The following is an 18,113-nucleotide window of genomic DNA, read 5'->3' as shown; positions in this document are numbered from 1 at the left end:
AAGGGGGAAAAAAAAGTTTTCTATTATGTATTATTCTCCAGTCATTTAAATACAATTAACTTATCAGTAAACAACAGAAGATGTATTTTATGTGCACATTTCAAATGAAATAATTATGATTATGTTTTTCTTTGGTCTTAGAGTTGGGACAATTGCCTTTTTTTCTTTCTTGCCAAACACTCTTTCTTAATAAACAGAATCTAATTTCCCGAATTGGAGGCGTGACTGAAACAATATTGTGGAGTTTATGGACAAGACAATGTCCATTTTTTGGGACGAGTTTGGAAAGAGGAATTCTAATAGGATGGAGTTACCGTAGGTATAACCCTAATCTAATAATTTATGCTGGCTTTGTTGGCTTATCTGCACTATTGCAATTTTTATCCCCGCTCTAACTAGGGGGGACCGGGCCCTTAGGGGCGGCTCATTGTTTTGGATTGACCTACCCATTTAGGTAGGAGAGTTTTGTGGGCCTGCTCTTGAGATTCATCCTATTCCTTTTTTTATTGCGAAAGGGCGAACTTGTCGTAGAGTGGTTTATCATTCTTGAACAGGGAAATAATATCTATAGTGAAAATAATATCTACAATTTTAGAGCGTGTCAGACTTATTTTAAAATCTATATGAAAAAAATCTATTTTTTTTTTTTTATTTATAGTAAGTTCTTATCGTTTACGAGATTTGGACATTTTAAATCTATATTTAACATTACTTTTATGCATGATTCCTTACACTAGTAAGAATTCTACATGCAAGACATGTATGCTGCATGTAAACTCTACTACATTTTATCAAAGATAAAAGAAACAGAGAATATGAAATGAATATAATTCATGCAGTGTGTGGGAGTTAAGAGAGAGAGAGAGAGCGAGTAAAATCGTACACACAACTAATACTCAAATATTATTTCATTGAAGGATCAGTACCACAGCATGTTTTCTACCTACCGTTGATCATGTCCAACAAAACAAAGCAATAAACTAACACCACTTTCATGAATCAACATCTTTCCCGAAACCAAGTCTTTCTTGAAATCAAAAACAAATAGGATAAGCAAGAAGGTACTGCCACCATCCCGAAACCAAGTCCCATTCTTCCCAATTGCTTAGACCTCAGCAAATCTGCAAACCAGGGCCAAGATTTCAGTCATACAACAACTTCACAGTTGCAGAAAAACTACGAAGGAAACACCCAATGTCCCACAATATCTAAAAACCTTGAGACACTAACCCGAGCTCGGAGAGATTCAAGTGGGCCTGTGTATAATCGGCAAAGAATGCATCTTCATCCTGACAGTGTAAGTCCAACACGAGTTAGCAAATTGCCAACGAATGCACCAAGGCATATATCTAATTGGCAACCTAATAAAATATATGTAGAAGTACATACCGCAGCATATTTATCAACAAGAGGGCGGAAGACAGGATCACTGAGAAGTGCCTTGTCAGATGGCAACTGCAGGAGACCTTCCTTCTCACCAGTCAGTAGCTCCCTAATAAAATTCAAGAGCAATTTCTAAGATGGGTCCTTGGCTTTTTCAAACACATCATTGTGAACAAGACAATGTAATACATTAGACAACGGGAAAGTCTGGCAGTGTAACTCACGTGAAGTAGGTGTTATCAAAGATGAGAGGATTGGTAGTCCAGGGTCCCTCAAAGCCAGATCGCTCCTTGTGGGCCCTTCCCTACAAAAAGAACAAATCCAAACCAGGCAACAATTGAAAATCTTAACATAATAGTTCCAAAGGATAACTAAGGAATCCTCAGGGATCATCCTAACCAAAGTGTGTCCGCCAGAAAGTGCAACAATATCCTGATCACAGAGGCCCATTTGTTGGCCAAATACCACCCTCAAGTGGTCAGAACCTGCATCAATTGAAGAAGAGTCAAGAACTATCCTTTGCCCCAAAACCATATCGCTGAGCCGTGTATGTGTGTTTCTCCAATATGTTACCCGATAAAATCTCAATCAGATCATCAAACAGAATACTAACCCAAAGTAGCATTTGGAAGACGTCCTTCAGGTGGCGGGTTGGGCTTGTCCTGAAAATAAGAGGAGAGCAACTATCAGTTTCCAATGAGGACTACATAATTTTACAGTAAAGACTTGATATAGTAAACATGGACTAAATCAAAATCTACATCGACAAATAGTATATAAGAATAAAAAAAACCTCCAGAACAACACATCTAAATTGATGGTTTTATACAGTCTTAGATACAGTACAATAGTTAATGTTTCATTTGTCTAATAAGAAATACAAAAAGTTGGCGTCAAGGGAAAATTAACAATATATGCGATGGGTAGCTACTACAAACTATTTCCTCATTCTAGACCAATAAAAATTCAAATGATAATGAGCATGACTAGATTAGCAGTTGGTTATTGATGTAGACAAACAAAAGCTCAACAGTGAAAACATTCCAAGGAACGACAATAAACAGAGTACTAGTACTTACATAGGCTACTGACAAGATGCTTTGCTGAGAGTGAAGGGACATTGGCTAAAAATACAAAGGTCTACAAAACTGCCTAAAAGCTCAATAGTTCACACTACACACCGCAAAGTCGACCATATCAAATTGAAAAAATATCTTTCGTAGAAAAGCAGAGCTAATCACAAATCTCGTATCAAACAAACATGGTTAAACATATTCAACGCGGTCTAGAAAATAATAAAACTCAATACGACACTCTTGACAAGACTATAATAGTCCCGACTAAATAGGTTTGGTGCACATAATTTTTCAGCACAAGAAATCAATCAAGTCAAAAGGAATGAACCATGAAACTATGGCATGGTAACTAGCATCTCAGGCAGACGAATCAGATTTATATAAGACACAAATATGTAAATGAAAACTCGAATAAACCCCAAAATATGAAACTAGACCGACCTCCCGTCCAGGGTGGAAGGGGATCTCGGGCCCACCGGTGATTTCAACAGCAACAACGCCGGCCAACTGCATTGAACAAGATAACAGAAATTAAAAAATTATTTGAGTAAAACAAACAACCAAAATTAGGTTACAGCGAAACAGTGAGAAAAAAAATTAATCATTAATATAAAATAGAACTTGTACCTGGTAGAAATCAGCGTAAGAGAGGATGGGGAATTGTTCCTTAAGGGGCTCCAAGAGCCTGACGGCGATGTCGAGGCCATTGTTGGCGGAGTGTTTGAGCTCGGCCCCTAGCTTCATGGTACCGAAGGGACCTCCCGTTTTTGTCTTAACGTCAAAGGTCCCAGCAGAGTGCCATCTGCACAAAAAGGATCATTTTACATACAGAGGTACACAGTTTATGGAGAGAGAAATAAAGAATGTGATCTCAAGAATTATAGAGCTCCTGTTTGAGTTATGAGCGATAAAAATCAAGAGTCATAGTCAATAGTTGGAGAGACAGATCGTACGCGAGACGGAGCATGAGGGGAGCGCAGCTCTTCTCCGCGATGAGGCCCCTTAGTTTTCTCTTGGCCTTCTCGACGGCTTTCTGGTATTCAGCACTGACGGTCGGGTACTTCTTCACCATTTTCACGACTACTACACCGAAAAAAAAAAAACGATCCAGTTCTCATCACAACGAGACCAAAATGATTTAAAAAAGGAAGAAAAAAAAAACATGATCGGCGTTTGAATCTACGATCCAAATATGCAAGCAAGACTGAATCGATCGGAGTCTCCGAGATCCCCAAAAAAAAAAAGAAAAAAAAAAACACAGAGAAAGAAACGAACCTTGGAAGCAGAGAAGCTAACGGAAAAATTCAAAAAAGTGAGATAGGGAGAGAAACCCTAGTTGGAGAGAGTGGCACGAGGAGAGCACAGGCTGGGATGGACAGAGAGCTTATAAAGGGGTGAAGATAATGTGGGTGAGCTTTGAGGAGGAAGAGAAAGTTCTAGTAATTCAATTTTGGGTCGTTGGATTAGTCAGAGCGTGTGGACATGGATGGTTCGGATGTCGTGTGGACAGCTGAGTTTTTTTTTTATTATTTATTTTTAGGGCGACCGGTCCTGCTTTCACTGCTTCTACTTCGTGAGGGTAGGTGGAAGATTTTAAAGAAAATGATGGGGAGTAAAAAGTAAGCAGGAATGAAGGTCAAGATGGTGCGTGGGTGACGATAACGATTCCACACAACATATTCTCGGATTTGCATTTCGATTTTCAAGGAGTGCCGTACGGTTCCTACAAAATGCCCAAAATAACCTTTTGCTTCTGGATAAAAAATTATGGGATTCCAATTATTTAATTCAACCAAAATCCGCATAACTGTTTGGTTTAAGCGATTACGCTAGTGAACAATAGGAAATTCAGGGAAAGAATGAGAATAACACATCTAATTTTTATAGGGGGTTGTTCACGAATTATTAACCTTTAAAATTTTTTTCATATTAATTTATGAAAAATTATATTTGAAGTTTTATAGTGTATAAATTTCATACACTATTTTTAAAAAAATAAATAAATTTAGAATTCATATAAAAAATTATTTGTTTAATAATAGATTCTATTTTTTAAAAAAATTGATGTGCGTAACTTACATGTCTTAAAATTATATCTAGTATTATTCTTATTTTATTTGAAATTTTTATAATTTTCTCTAAGAAGAAAGATAGAAAAATAATAAAAATCTTTAATGTTGCCTTGAGTATTTACAACAATCACATTCATAATTTTTTAAAATTAAATTAAATCTCTAAGAATATTTTCTTTTGGGGAGGGCTGCATAGATCATACCAAACGTAAGGTTACTTTAGTCATTACATCTCCAGCCAAGTAGGAACTTTTTACAGAGCTCGAAAAATATGTCGCTCGCCAAGGTGTGAACGCGTTCGGCGTCAGAAGATTCGCTTCGAGCTTTGATTGAATCACATGCATAGCATAGCATGTTTGTCACCGCTTCTAATTGTATTGGTCCACGAGAGACCTCGCTCGTTCCATAATCACAGGCCAAGTTGTATTATCATTGGATAAGACAGATAGTCCAATAAAGAGGCCCCACGTGCGTGGTGACTATTGACGAAGCTGTTACTTTTTTTTTTTTTTTTTTTTTTTTTTTCAGCTCCCACATTGACACAGTTAGCGACGCACTTCGCTCCCGATATCTGCCGCTCCATACGTTGATTCGTTAACTTCAATCAAATTCTCTCTTAAAAAACAAAAATATTACTGTCCTTTTTATATATTTTTTTAATTCTCAATTACATTTTGATTATTATAAATAAAAAATTCTGCTTATCATTTCTTATACTATATATTAATATTTGATTTATTATCTTTATTCTTTTATTTAAACATACATATTGATATATAAAAATATATATTTAAATAAAAAATAAAAATAATAAATCATATATTAATGTATAGTGTAAGATGACAAATAAAATTTTTCAATATAAAAATATTTAAAATTAATATAAGAAATTATTTAAAATACATCACATAAATTAAAATGATAAAGCATAATAAATTCAACATGATTATTCATATTGTCCTAAAAAAATTATTATATAATTTAAAATATTATAAGATTCCTATATTATGTTTTTTGTCTTCAAATTTTACTAGAACTTTGTATAAAAAACTATGAAGAGAAAATTGATTTTTTTTTATATTAAATTTATGAATAATGTTAGAGGCAAGACACAAATATACATCTGTGAAAATTAGATCCATCGTGAAAAATTGTCTTGTAAAAATTTAGATCCATCGTGAAAAAGTGTGAAAATGCCCTTTTTATAGTTGGGTCTATTTTTTTTAGAGAAATACTTTAACTACAAATAGATTAGACAAAAGTAATCTCATAAACTGACGTATCTAATGTGATTTGTCAAATTGAAAATTTACTTTTATTATAAAATAGATCTAATAAATCACATAAAACTACATCAATTTGTAGAATTGATTTTGTGTAATCTCTTTGTGTCTATAGTAATTCTCATTTTTTTCTAAAAAATCTGTGCTAAACTTATACATTTGAAGTTTATATAAATCATTATTCTAAATTTATTTTAATAAGGATAAACTCACAAATTTTTTTATAACCCTTTTGTACTACTATGTTTTAAATTAGAGATATTTTTATAAAATGATATTATTTTTATAAATTATTTTATAAAAATTTTCTTCATTTAAAATGTAGCTATATAAAAAATTATAAAAATAGTTGTACGTATATTATTTTCTAATTTATTGAATACTAGACTGAATATTATAAGACGCATAATAAATCAAGTTTCTGCTTCAAAGTCTACGCATAATTCATTTTAAAAAGTCTAAAAGCATGTATATTCTAAAAGAATAGTCTAAAAGTAGCACGAGAAATATAATTTATTAATAAACAAAGCAAATAAGTATCTTTGAGCATTCACATTGATTTATGTATATGCATATGTAAAATCATCTCTTTTACATATCCATTTTATCATTTAAGCAAAACTCTCACACTAGTTTATGCATATTTGAAATAAAATAATAATAAAATATTATTATTTTTTTATTATTAATTTTTTGCCTAAATACAATTTTATAGCATCCAATACACATATTAAGTTATAAAATACATCAACTACACATTAAATGTTTGTAACGTCAATTTCATAGCATCCAGTGCACATATTAACATGTATTAACATATTAATATGTATTAATACAATTTCTGTGCTAAAAATTACTTTGTAATGTCAACTTAATACAAAGTTCATGTATCAAAATCAACTTGATACAAGTTTCAAAAAGTTGATTTTGATACAAATTTCTCCAAGATCATTACACAAAAACTTTCCAGCAAAAGTATGGAATGAAAAATTTTGAGCAACACAAAATTTTAGCAGCAGCAACCACATCCAGCAACCACCAACAAGTCCTCCAACGAGTCCACTACCAGCAAGCAACAACAAAAACTAGCATTGGCATTGAGTCCTCCAGCGACTCTACCACCAGCAAGAACCAAGAAAAACTAGCAACCACCAACAGCTCCTCCAGCAGCTCCCCCAACAGCAAGCAACAATAAAAATCAAACCCCACCAACAACAAAATTCACCTAATCGATTGGTACCCACCCATAACCAACCGCCAACAAAATACAGTTCCATATAGAGGTACAAAAAATTATTTCCATTTCATAGCAACCAGCAGTACAACAATACCCAAAACATGTCACCACAGCAAAAAAAATAAAATAAAATAAAAAATAAAAAACTGCACAAAACAAAGCATACAACTATGTTCGAGATATTGCGTTATATCTTTGTTCCTCAATTATTTCCATTTGAAGATTATGAAAATACTCTTGCTGCATAGAATTCATGGAACCAATATCCAATTGTATAATTTCCATATCATTTTTCCTCTTCTTTTAAGCTAGTATTATAGATCTTTCTTCTTGAGCCTTAATTTCGATTTCAACCTTTCTCTTCTTAGTAGCCAGTAACTCAGCATTGTGATTATCTAACCTCATTACTGGTTCTTTTCTCTCCAACATATGAATCTTCCTATCATGTGTCATTTCCCTTAAGGCGTCACTAAATCCATTATCTTCTTGTTCTCTGACTTCTCTTTTTTTTTCTCTTTCTTTTTCAACTTTTTTGCCCGGAGGTCCCTCACACTCCACGGGCACATTTTCCATCTCTTCCCCTAATCGTATTGAGTTTGGAATACTACTTGAACGTGAGACATTGTCTCTTTTTCTTATGCTCTCTATGTATGTTTGCTATTTCGGTTTGTGTCTCAAAAGGTTTCAACAATGATCCATGGTGAAGTTGGTTTTTTGGGTCTTTCGATACAAAATTTTCGCCTTATCAATCTACAATTTTGTTTAATAATCAGTGTGACAAATCATTAATAATTAGAACAATAACAAATTTTAAGTGTAACAATTTTTTTTAAACGATTATACCTTGTCTAGCTCGGTTGCATCGCTTGGATGCATTCTTTCAACTTGGGCCATGGAACCACAAAATTTATTGACATATTTTTGAATGGTTGACCATCGATTAGTCAAAGAATTCATGGAACGTTCTTGACCGTTAGGCTTTTTATAAGTGGAGTTGTAATCATAAATTCTACACCGCAATTGTGTGGAGGTTTAGTCAGTCTCTCGTATGGAATCTATACTAACATTAATCCAAGCTGAAATGAAGAGAGTATCTTCCTCAACAGTAAATGACATACTCCGCTGGAATTTTTGTTTAGGTGCCCTTTTTTCCCGTTGTGGTTATATCGCTTGGACATCAACGAAAGCAGCATCCATAGTAGAGTTGTTAATACAACTCTTACCACTTTCTAACAATGTGATGAAGAATGGTTCCTCATCAATTAAAGCATTCATCTTTTAACAAAATATTACTAAAACAACACATATTAAACAAAATAAGGTACACTAGCAAAACAGGGTGCACATGTTGTGGGGCTTCAATAACAAACCAAAGAGAACCAGCAAAACAGGGTGCACATATTTCACAAATCATGAATATAACCTATATGAAATGAATCAATGGGACAAATCATGAATATAACCCAATATTTAACAATCAATGGGACAAATCAGTGGGACAATAAGTGGGTCAAAGCATGAGTTCAATGGTTAAAATTTACATGTAAAAGCTATAATCTAAAAGCAAGAACAGAATCTAAAAGCAAGAACAAAAAATCTTGTGCATGAGGTCTAAAATGAAGAAACCCTAATCTAAAACAAGCATCATCGAAACCCTAATCTAAAACTAAGAACAACAAATGAAAAAATAGCAGCATCATCGAAATCGTGAAGGGATGGCAGCACATCGAAGCTGTGAAGAAACAGAGGGAGAAATACTTGCTTTTCAACCTAGCGATTTCATACCTGAAATGTCAAGAGCCAACAGAAAACCCAATCGTGATGAATCCAAAGTCATCACAAGTTCCGTCGACAGTCGTCGTGAGAGAAAGGTGCACGAATTTGATCTTCTGTTAGGGTTGTTTGAGTTGAGAGAGGAATGGAGAGCCAGAAATTGTGTGGGGGAGAAAATAAAAAATAATTCCGTTGGAGGATTGTGTTGTTGAGAGAGTGTGAGGAGAGAGAAATAATGAATAAAATATAATTTATAGAGTGAATAGTAAATCTCTAAATTTATATAAATATTATTTATAACTAACTAAATATTTATAAATATATAAATTAATATAAAAAAATTTAAATTCATATTATGTAAATATAATTTTACATATATATAGATATATAGATCAATGTGAATGCTCCTTAACGAAAAAGAATATGCGAAAACCAAAGTTTGGAAAGGTTGGATCGCTTTATTGTTGTCATCTCCGAGCCAGTACAAAACTTTACTTCAGCGTGGGATCCACCTGACATTGGCGTTTCGAAACCTAGCGAGACTTGAAAAAGTCTTTGTATTCCTCTAAAGAAAAAGGTTTGTGGACCCCCGAGGCGGCCAAGGAGAAAAATAAAAAAATAAAATAAAAATAAAAAAAATAAAATTACTTCATTTCTTCTTTGTTTAGATGGTTTAATAAAATTTTAAAAGCAAATCGATTTACGCCTAATTTCTTTTCATAATTCTTCTCAATTTATTTTATCTTATTTTATTTAATTTTTATAATTTTTTTGAATTTTTATACAAAATAAAATAAATTATTCAATTTTTTTAAATTTTAAAACAAAAATAATATTAAAAAAATATATTTTAATAATATTTTATTCAACTTTTAACTTTAATTTTAATTCATCTCATCTTATCTACAAAAACAAATATAACCGGTAGAAAAAATTAAAATTTATTTAGATATAATTTTCTTTTAGAAGTATTTTATATTGAGATTTATTATGCATTAATTACTATTCACTTTTACATCTCACATCTATAATTTTTTTATAGAGTATGAGAGTTTTTTTTATAAGGTCTGAAGATACTTTTTATAAGATGTGGAGTTGAGTGATGAATAATAATTGATAATCAGAATAATTTTTTATATTACGACTGCAAGTAGATGATATTGTTTGGATAAAATTTGCTCGAGAGAGAACTTATTATGGTTTGTCTCGTTAAGAGAAAATTTAAGAACGTTTTATAATTTTTTTGAGATGTATTGGTTATTGTATTTTTGAAAAATGTTTTGTATTAAAATTTATGAAAGTGGGTGAATATTAGGTAGAATTAAAAAAATTAAATGTAATTTTTTAGGATATTTTTTCCTTTCGTTTGTTTTTTTTTTTTTTTGGTAAAAATTATTTTAGTCGTTGTGTTTTTTACTTTTCACTTAAACTTAGGCAAATAATCAAATGAAAAATCGAAATCGATTTTTTTTTACGATTAAAAGATGTTTAGATTAATGTTGAATGTTTTAAGAAAAATAAAAAAAATAAAACAGACTTAGCCAAACAAGAACTTCGCACTCTTGCAGAAATTATACAATTAATATTCCTATTCTATCACAGACTATCATACCATTAAATCTGTTTAAATCATTGTTACAATAATAAGAATATGAAATAGTCACCACACAAAAATTATTTATTTACTACCCATTATTTTTTATAAAAATAATTATTTTTTATTAAAATGAGTATATTTTTAATATAAATAATTATTTTTACTGTAAATAACTCGTTATAAATATTTATTTTCTAAGGAATGTTGGTTTAAACAACTAAATGACCCAAATAGACAAAACCAATTTCCAGTTGAAGACAGATAATGATAACAGACACGACCAATTCCAAGTCTAGTTATGTGGCCATTTCAGATTTTTCCGACAAACATGAAACATTAAATGGAAATGACAACACAAACTTTCCCAGTCCAAGGTATGATTTAAAAAGAGCTATATATACTCGGACGATGAATGGTGGGGATACTCAAATTAAAGTTCCACCAAACAAGCTACACCTCTCAGTACTCTTGACAAGAAATAAAATCATGAACAAAAAAACAGAAAGTTACAGTTTTTATGCACTAATTTTGAGGTTAATTAGTAAGAATACATGCATTTTACTGATAATAGATAAAAAGGAAATTAGTTGTTCTCATCTAATCTGTTACTTTGAGAAAATATGGTAAATGGTTGGAGCTTGGTATAAGATGCTGGTTGCTAATTAAATGGAAGCAAGAATATTTAGACCATCAAATGGACACATGCATGTAACCTCAAAGAACGAGAAAAGTATACAAAATTAGTGAAAAATATCTCATATTGTTTAGGAACGAGAAGTTTATACTCTTTATACAAATTTCAGTTATAATATTAACTAATTATTTTAAAATATTAGCATAAACGTGATTTGTGTAATCATTAACTCGTTATAAATGACATCAAAGTCAATCATATGGACTTACAAAATTATGAGAAACGTTTATGTTAGTTAGTATATAGAGTCACGTAGATGAAAACTTGATAAAATTGTTGACTTGGAAATTGTTCTATTTTTAAACAGATGTGTAGAGTATAACATTTTATTTAAATGGTAAAATTTAATTTATAAGATTAAAATTTATTTTTAAAATTGAATTATATCATATAAACACGTTACTAGATGTACTCTACGTACTAGCAACATAATAGAATTTTTCATTTAGAAATACAACTCAAAACCAACGATTATAAGATAAAACCTATATACTAGGTTAAAGTTGTGAGGCCAATTGATTGCATCGTTTGCTATAATCTCTCACGGAGTCATACTACTACACTTATGGACAGGGCTGATTTCAGATGATCAATGCATTAAACAACTTTTTGAATTTGAAAACAATATCATATATGTGGAATCTGAAAAACGAATAATGCTAAATACTAGTGTTAAATATATAAGTTTTGTATAAATTCTTTTGTAAAAATATGAATTTCATTAAAAAAAAAAATGAATTTTTCATACTTTTTTATTATGAAGTCTATTTTTTTTATAAATAATTTGTGCGAATCTTGTAGATTTGAGATATAAGTAATGATATACATCATATTCTCATCTTATTTTGATCATATTATTAAATAATATATGGTTCATTTATATAATAAAAAAATATGTAATAAATAATTATTTAATAATAATAAATATAATATATCTTATTTGATAAAATGAAAATGAGATGATAATATAACGTGTAAAATTTTACTCAGACATATATATCATTTCTCCTGAAAAGCTCATGTACGGTGACGATTGATGTTTTGAAAACATTAAATGCTGTTGTAGTTTATAAATTAAATGGGAATGAAAGTTGGCCACAATTTTGGGGATGAAAAGCACAGGGATGCAGACCCTAAACCAGTAATCAAATGATCATTTAATGCACATATACGACCACCTTAATTATATTTAGACAGCAACCGTTGAATCCATTTGGCCCAAAATCATTAAGCAATAGAGAGTATTGGGATCATCTCTGCTCGTATGATACATATAAAGAGAGATATTTAAAATACAACTTGAATTATGGGTCCGCCATGAATGAGCTAAATGATTATATGCTTGGAATCTTATAAAGGAAAAGGTTATGTCTCCTCTTTTCCGCCCTACTCTCAACTATCTATATATCTCAGTGTTATCTTTTTCCCTCTATTATTTTTTTCCCCGTTGATGATAATATATTGAAGACTGATCTTATCTCAGTTTTATCGTTCTTTAACATTTTACAATTTAATATTTGTAGGAAGAGATGAAACATTCACTATAGTTAAAATCCACGACCTTACCCTCGTTTTTATTAATATAAAAAAAATATGCCATTTAAACTACAAATCAACCGATTGTCTTGTCTCTTGTCCCTTCGTCACATGCACTCGATTACTACGCGCATTATCCAAAATATTACTCTTGCCTTTTCATCGGATGGTAATTATGCCACCATAAAAGTGCTGGACACGCGATTTCGCTATACACGAGGCATGTTGTCTAGACTCTAGGGTCCCTTTTTTTTTTCTTTTTTTTTATTTAAATAACAAAACAGATTTCATTCGCAAGGAAACGAAAGTAAATGATCATAGTATATAGAATTACAGTTACAAAATAGACTGAATAAAATATAGACACTGATGCTTCTATTATACATTATTTTCTACAAAAAGGCATGTCTGGCAAGTAAGTGAGCTGCTTCATTCCCTTAATGATCAATATGAATAACATCATACACTTCAAACCGATGAAGAAGATATTAAATTTCTATAATTACATATCCATGTTCAGAGAAGTTCTTTTCTATTGAACAAATAGCTTCAATAATATTCAAAGAATCATCTTCTAAAATCAAGTGAGAAACACTCAAATATAAAATCAACTTATAAGGGGGTAAAATATACCAGTCCAAACTTACTTTTAAGACCCAACCCATTAAAAGGGACTATCACTAGAAGACAAAATGAGTGCAAGGGATAGGGGACAAGAAAAACCAAGGGGTGAGAATGTCAGAAGGCATGGAGGTGTCATGAGAAAGTGAGAAATTGAGAGACGGTCAGACATGCAAAGCAGACATCACTCACCACTACCGAGGGGCAGACAAGTTGAGAGTCAGATAAAAAGGGCAGGGTGCCTACGATTTCAGAGACCTTGGGACAGGGTACTCATTGGCTTCTTTTGATTTCTGGGACTTCTTTTTCAACTTAAAAGCTCTAGAGAAAATATTTTCTCCAGCAAATAGATCTATAGTTCGTATTATATAGTGAGAAATGAGAGGTTATGAGAGACTATAAACAAGTTTATTATAGTAGAATCTCTCATTCCCAAACTCCCGTAGACGCAAGCCTAGTGTCGAATCACATAAATCTATGTGTTCATCTCTTCTTATTTTTTCTGTATTTAAATAATATTCATCGTCATGGATGTACGTATCAATACTGTACAGCCGCATCGGACCACTGTCGGGGGCTCTACACATTACCGATCAAGACCCAGTTCGAAAGATCTGAACTGTTGGAAACAAGTCCAAAAGAGTGCGAAACACGACGTTAACACAACTGTAAACCCGTAAAGTGGTCAAAGCTTCTAATAACTAGGGTGCTTTTTAAAAGTAATTTGAGGTAGTTAAACAAACTATTTCCTATAAATAAGTGGAATTACAGTCGAGTTTAGCCGAAAATATTAAAAGCTTAATATTAGTTTACCTAATAATTCAAGCATAAGTCGATATATTATCATTGTGCTAAATTATATTTTTAATACCTCAATTCATTTGCATTCATTCACGTTGTGTTTGACCAACACTTTTAGCTAAATATTAGTTAGGTAGAATTTGTTTTTAACTAATTTATAAAAATAAAACACATTCGTCTCATATATATTACATTATCTACATAATTTATTTTATTGATGTTAATGTAAAAATGGGTGTGTTGGCATATTCTTATGAAAACTTTTGTAAAATTGTGTTGTAACAAATGTTGAAATGGGTTAAAGTGAAAATGGATCAAAGTGAGCTCAACATGGCTCGAGTGGAACTCATATAGAGAGTTCGCTCGAGAGTAGGGGTGAAAACCAACTCTATCGGTACCATTTTTTTTACCAAAATTGACGTTGACCGATGGAGGGAATTTGCATGGAAAAACCGACCATACCGGTCGATGGGGAGGAGAAATACTGGCCGTATCGACTCCGGCGGTTCTTGATCCCCCTAGCAATGAGTTTCATCTGAGAGAGTAGAGAGAGAGAGAGAGAGAGAATTAAAGAAATTGAGAGTCGGAGAAAAAGAGGGGAGGGGAAGAAGACGATCTCAAATCGAAATGATGCAGTTTGATTTAAAATCAAACGGCGTCCACTCATATTGTTTTTAATATGTTATGTATAAAATGATGCTGGTGTCATTTCACTTGTGTTTTTTTTTTTTTTTTTTTTTTTTTGTACACTTTAGGTATAAAACGACGCCGTTCCACTTAAGTTTAAGTGGAACGACGTTAATTTAACTACGGTATATATAAAATTTATTTATTTATTTAATCGGCCAGTTCAGCAATTTGAACTAGGTTCAAACCAAAACTGATCCAGCCGACGTTGGTTTTATCTATTTTATGTCGCCGACTGACCGGTTCTCCACCAATTTCGGCCGGTTCTTGACTCCGGCAGTCGGTATCCATTGGCGTAGGTTGGTCCGACCGGTTCCTATTCACCTATACTCGAGAGGCACTCCCCAACATGGAGCTCCAGCGGAAGTCATACAGAGAGTTCGCTCGAGAGGCGCTCGGCATGGAGCTCGAGCGGAACTCATACAAAGAATTTGCTCATCCCTCACTCAACATGGAGCTCAAGCGATAACCTAGACAAAGAATTCACTCAACCCTTGCTCGACGTGGAACTCGAGTGAATTTTCATAATTGTCACTTAGACTAGGGTTTAAGCGCCGTATTCCTTGGTGGGTATAAAATAAAACTTATGTTATGTCCTAATGTGTGAAGAAAATGAGCTAAAACAGAGCCTCTTCCAAGAGCAATTGAGAGAAACTCCATTCCACATTTAAAGTTAATTCTCTCTTGGAAAATACATCTCCACCATATCACACTCAAGAGTAAACACAGTTGAGTCCATTGGTGTGGATGTGTTCACTTGCCGTAAGGTTTTTGGAGCTATCGTTGATGCAGAAATCGAGAGGTTCTCATGAGAAGCTATAGAAAGGTCGGAGTTCCAGTACTCCATATGTGGAGAGATCGAGTGGGTCATTTGTGGTGTTGCAAGTCAGGTATAGCCACTACAAAGGTTTTGTGAGTGCTTCTAAAATGGTTGTAACAAACTAAAATTTCTATAGTGGATTTGAGGTGGTGACTTACACCCGGAGTGGTTTTAGATTTTGAAGACATTCTTCAAATGAGTTTTCACTTCGTGACCAAATTGATGTGATGATTATTTGTGTGTTTTGTTCCATTGATTAATTGTTTGTTTAACAATATTTTTAATAGACCATCAAAATCGAACTACACCTATTCACCCCCCTCTAGGTATTGAGTCAAGTAGAACCACTATTTTTTCAATTGGTATCAAAGATGGTTCATTCCGCTAGGATTTAGTTCCTGAGTGTAATCATGCTTTAGTGGTTAGAATGGGTAGGTCTCAATTACTCACATCACTACCATATTTTGATGGTAGCCACTATGCCTATTGGAAAGTTAGAATGAGAGCTTTTCTGAAATCTATAGATGAACGAGTGTCGATATCTATGGCAAGAGGATTGAAATAGCCTGGTACAATCGTTGATGGAGCTGAAATTCCCAAAAGGGTGAAAGATTGGGCAAAGGATGAAATTAGTGATTGTAATTGGAATATTAAAGGCCTGAATGCGATTTTCATGGGTGTGTCACCTGAGGAGTTTAAGTGAATCTTCATGTGTGAAACTGGTAAAGAGGCGTGGGATATTTTAGAAATTACCTACGAAGGTACCAAGGCTGTAAAGAATTTTAAACTTCAAATGTTGACCACCAACTTTGAAGAACTTATAATGAAGGACGATGAAACCTTTGATGTGTTCTATGCCAAACTGAATGACATTGTCAATTCAAGTTTTAATCAAGGGGACAAAATTCTTGAAAACAGAATTGTGAGGAAGGTCCCTAGATCTCTACCTGAGAGATTTCATCCCAAAGTCATTGCAATTGAAAAGAGCAAATTCTTGGACAACATGAGAATTGAAGAGCTGGTTGGTTCTCTATAAACCTATGCATATACTCTTCCACTGTCAAAGAAAATAAGTTCATACCTCTCAACATAGTGAAAGAGGAGTCAGATGAATCATCCGATGAACTTTCCATGAGTGAAAAGGAGATAGCCTTTTATGTAAAAAAATCTAGGAAAATTTTGTGTCTAGAAATAACAAGAACGAAGGACATGAGAAGAAAAAGTTTGAAAGATTCAACAGAGGTTCGAATTCAGGGAACAAGGAAAATAGCTCTAAGAAATACACTAGAGTTACCAAAGACAAGGTACAATCAAATGTACAGTGTCATGAATGTCGTGGCTTTAGGCACATTTGCTTTGAGTGTGCTAATTACAAAAGGGCCAAAGAAAAAGCAAAGATTGCGTCCCTAAGTGAAAGTGAGTTTGAGTCAAGTGACTCATTAGTGAATTCTTATCTGAAGAAAAATCTCAACTACATGGCGCTCACATCTTCTGTTGGTAACAAAAGTCACTACAGTGAACAAGTGTCTAATGATGGGAGTGTATCTAGAAATGATTCCGAGTATGAAGACGAATTGCAGGAAATCTATGAGAAGTTTTACATGGAGTGTGTGAAATTGAGGAAACTTAATAAAGCACATATTGAGAAGATAGAATTTTGCAAAAGAGATAAGAAAGGTCTTCAAGACAAATTAAATGAAACCATTAGTCTAACAGACCAGTTACAAAGGAGGAATGTGTCTTTGAAGATAAAGTGAAAACTCAGGAAAGTGAGCAGATTTTCTTGAACACTAAATTGCAAAAATTTTTGAGTGGGACACAAAAGATTGACAAACTCCTAAGTGTAGGAAAGTCCTCTGGTGACAAAAGCGGTCTAGGCTATGTTGAAGAAAAGTCTCATGTTCTTTCAACTTTAAAAACCTCCTATGAAATTTTAAGAAAAACTGTGTTTATTCCTGCGTTGACTGAGAATAGGAATGTTTACCCATCTGAAAAAGGGTAAAAAACCCTTACATGTGCAAAAGTCAATTCCATCTCCCAAGAGACAAAGAGCTCGCAAAACGAGCCCTATATGTCATCATTGTGGAAACATTGTTCATGTTAGACTAGATTGCTTTGATTAAGGAGTCATTCTATGCATGCTCCTGCATCCTCTAAAAGTAGGACTGCTTATCCTCCCAAAAGGGAAAGGACTTCATGAATGTTCCTGAGTATGTCTCAACCTTCATGAGACAGACCTAACAAAGCAAGCCACGTGTATCATAATTGTGGTAAGATTGGTCACATCTGACCAAACAGTTTTGAGTTTAGGAGGCATCCTAAGAGAATTAAAAAGTCCTACTCAGGAAAAGGGTGTCAGAACTTGTGGAGTCAAGTCATGATCTTAACTAAACAAAATGATATGATCAATTTAAAGTTAGACCAATTGACTACTAACCAAAGGGTTAATAAGGTGAACCATCCAAAGATCAAGAAAGTGTGGATCAAAAAGGGAGAAAGAGACACATGTCATGTAGCACACATTGTTCTAAAG

The 18,113-nt window shown here is 33.0% G+C and overlaps 1 protein-coding gene across 1 annotated transcript; it reads right to left on the bottom strand.

Annotated features, from left to right (window-relative positions):
- Positions 1-890: 890 nt before the first annotated feature.
- On the bottom strand, positions 891-4,071 carry LOC121239485 (L-ascorbate peroxidase, cytosolic). The gene is made up of 10 exons (XM_041136740.1): positions 3,735-4,071; positions 3,413-3,542; positions 3,087-3,261; positions 2,901-2,966; positions 1,997-2,045; positions 1,783-1,868; positions 1,608-1,687; positions 1,390-1,492; positions 1,231-1,289; positions 891-1,121 (listed from the first exon to the last, which is right to left on the bottom strand). Exons 2-10 carry the CDS (start codon positions 3,529-3,531, stop codon positions 1,106-1,108), a joined length of 753 nt encoding a protein of 250 aa, XP_040992674.1. The 5' UTR covers positions 3,532-3,542; positions 3,735-4,071; the 3' UTR covers positions 891-1,105.
- Positions 4,072-18,113: the final 14,042 nt, after the last annotated feature.

The sequence above is a fragment of the Juglans microcarpa x Juglans regia genome, chromosome 7D (assembly GCF_004785595.1).
Source record: "Juglans microcarpa x Juglans regia isolate MS1-56 chromosome 7D, Jm3101_v1.0, whole genome shotgun sequence".
In the NCBI taxonomy this organism is placed as follows: domain Eukaryota; kingdom Viridiplantae; phylum Streptophyta; class Magnoliopsida; order Fagales; family Juglandaceae; genus Juglans; species Juglans microcarpa x Juglans regia.
This window is presented reverse-complemented; position numbering and strand designations above follow the sequence as displayed.

Excerpts from the sequence above, each read along its gene's own strand:
- LOC121239485 (XM_041136740.1), bottom strand. The coding sequence starts at position 3,531 with ATGGTGAAGAAGTACCCGACCGTCAGTGCTGAATACCAGAAAGCCGTC. Across the intron at positions 1,869-1,996 it reads TCTTCCAAATGCTACTTTGG|GTTCTGACCACTTGAGGGTG; the intron begins GTTAGTATTCTG and ends CAATTGATGCAG. Across the intron at positions 1,688-1,782 it reads TTTCTGGCGGACACACTTTG|GGAAGGGCCCACAAGGAGCG; the intron begins GTTAGGATGATC and ends TTCTTTTTGTAG.